This window comes from Morone saxatilis, unplaced genomic scaffold, assembly GCF_004916995.1.
Source record: "Morone saxatilis isolate NCDOM2014 unplaced genomic scaffold, NCSU_SB_2.0 Contig20, whole genome shotgun sequence".
Classification (NCBI taxonomy): domain Eukaryota; kingdom Metazoa; phylum Chordata; class Actinopteri; family Moronidae; genus Morone; species Morone saxatilis.
Window position 1 is genome coordinate 10253735 of NW_023339763.1, and position 2421 is coordinate 10256155.

The 2421-nt window shown below is 35.1% G+C and overlaps 1 protein-coding gene across 8 annotated transcripts in view; it reads right to left on the reverse strand.

Moving 5' to 3' along the window:
• Nucleotides 1–490: 490 nt before the first annotated feature.
• ehbp1l1b (EH domain binding protein 1-like 1b) overlaps nucleotides 491–2421 on the reverse strand; it is a 28545-nt gene continuing 26614 nt past the window's right edge. For all 8 annotated transcript variants that reach the window (XM_035666570.1, XM_035666572.1, XM_035666576.1 and 5 more), the window contains 2 exons: nucleotides 1990–2104; nucleotides 491–1685 (listed from right to left, as the gene is read on the reverse strand). In XM_035666570.1, coding sequence (XP_035522463.1) covers nucleotides 1598–1685; nucleotides 1990–2104 — 203 coding nt within the window. In that variant the 3' untranslated portion in view covers nucleotides 491–1597. The remainder of the gene's footprint in view (nucleotides 1686–1989; nucleotides 2105–2421) is intronic.

Consider the following 2421-nt stretch of genomic DNA (forward strand, 5'->3'; position numbering starts at 1 on the left):
TCCTTTTTGAATGTATGTTGAAAGATGTACAGCAATCTTTATCAAAGGTTAAAATAAAATTAAAGAAAAATTAAATTTTACTAGACGGCTTGCAAAACTTCTGGCCAGTTCCATGTGGATCTGATGTGGAGAAGCTGTTTCTTTGACAATACTTTACCCTTGATTCAAAGTCGATACAAATTTCATATTTTCTTTCAATAACCTGACATTTTCGAATCAGCTGTGCCTATTTAGGGTTTGATTTGATACTGTTTAACTAGATCGCACTATAAAACATGTTTTCCATGGGTAACAGTAATTCGTGAGCTGGTAACCTGACTTCACATTTTTGCTTTTTCAAAAACATTAATTACTAAATTAAACCAATTACCTGGTGTTTCAAACTCAAAGTGACAGTGTATTTTGAGTCTGTAGTTTTTAATTGAGGAGTTGGTTACAATTATTATGTAACAGAAGCTTCATAAAACATGTTTGTTGCAGGAGGACTGTATTAGATAAAAGGTGTAAGCAACCAACCAATATTTATTTTTCTTTAACATATTTATCAATATCAAACATCACATCTCCACCTCATAAATATAGACAGCAACATCAGGTATACAGTGTGTAATAGGCATACAGTGGTGATGTGAAGCAGAGTACCACTTTATCAGCACATCTCAAAAAGCATGCATACAGTAGTCAAAGGACACAGAAATGAGGAAACTCAGCTTCATTTCTGTGGATCAAACAGGCACAAACATCCAAAACATACACATTCTGGGTGTTTTAAGGCATTCTGGGTATTTGCATCCTTCGTGTGCTCAGGAAGTTTAATAACTCCTTAATATGAAGAATGTGTAACATCTGAAAAACAACAACAATCACGTGTAATATTGCAAAAAGTGGAAATGCTTTCATACTATCAAAGTGTGATTCTGGGGGGTCATCCTACAGTTGAAAACATGTACCCTGTACTCCTAACATTAGGGGGTTGAGTCCAGCTCATGACACATTATTTTTATATCTACTCTGATTTGGCGTGTTACCAGCAAATATTTGTCACTTTCAGGGTGGAAAGAAACAGAACAAATATCTCAATGTGTGCAGATCCGAAGCAACTGTAAACGATTTCCCATAAAAGTTCCAAGGACACATTTCCACCTCAACAGATTATGACAAGCTCTTGTTGTGCCGATGGGAACCTATTCTTTATATAAAAAAAGAAGAGGAAAAACCAGTGATCAAATACTGAACAAACAAATAAACACATAAAACACCATATGTGCAACAGATGTACAGCAATCTGACACATAATTTCAATAAATAAAAATATGTGAATAAAATCAAAATAATACTTTTACATTAAGACAGACTTAAATGGTTTTTGAACACTTTCAAAGAAGACACAGTTTGCAGACTGTCAGGTTTCCTTATATTAACAGTTGTCTGGGAAAATAAAGGCACTTAAAACACAACAAGGAAATATAGAACTCTTATATAGAATATAGAAGTCCTCTTTATTTTTTTATCTTTTACTCAAGATAAAACAAAAATAATCATCTTTCGGGACTTCAGAGGCTCAGTTGTAAAAGCTGGTTGTGTGTCTCCTCTCCTCTCACTGCAGCACACATTTGTCTTTGTTGCTGTATTTTTGCCTCCTCATCTCTAGACCGCGCTCCAGACGCTCATCCTCCTCCAGTGCCCTGCAAACACACAAATATTACAGTACAGTGCGTATGACATTAACTCTTGGCCATCTAAACCCAGACCTGTATCAAATAACTTATTGGAAATAAGGAATAGAAAATTGTACATATCATTGAACTAAATACACTTTTATATTTGTCTTTTTGCAAGCATTAACCTGAGGGTTTAATATGAAACATGATGATCAAATAATATAAAATGTATTGTATGTAAATGTGTTTTCAAAGCGTCTTTATTTGAGGAATTTGCAATCTACCTATGTTTTGTCTTTCACACCACTATACATCCACGCACACTCACCCTCTCTCCTTGGCGTCGATGTCTCTGATGATCTCGTCCCGTTGGTTTACCAAAGACACCAGCTCTTGGAGGAGCAGCTGCTCCCTCTGCTGCTGAGTGGACGTCTTCTGCCAGTCTGCAGGACAAACAGCAGAACTTTACGTGTACAGTGAGGAAAGGGCAGTTTATTGAAATAATTTATACTGAACACCTGATTTTTTTCTTGATGTTGATTGCGAACAGCTGATTTTTTAAATCTATTTTATTGTTTTATTATGACATTTTAGCCTTGTATTGTTTTATCTTTTGCATTTGTCTGTGTCTTATTATCAGCATGTCAGACATAAAATCACTTTTAGTGCACTACTATGTATGAAAGGTGCCATACAAATATTGACTGACTTGTACTTAACTTCAGGTTTTTGCATTTAATGCTATTTTATACTTCTACTC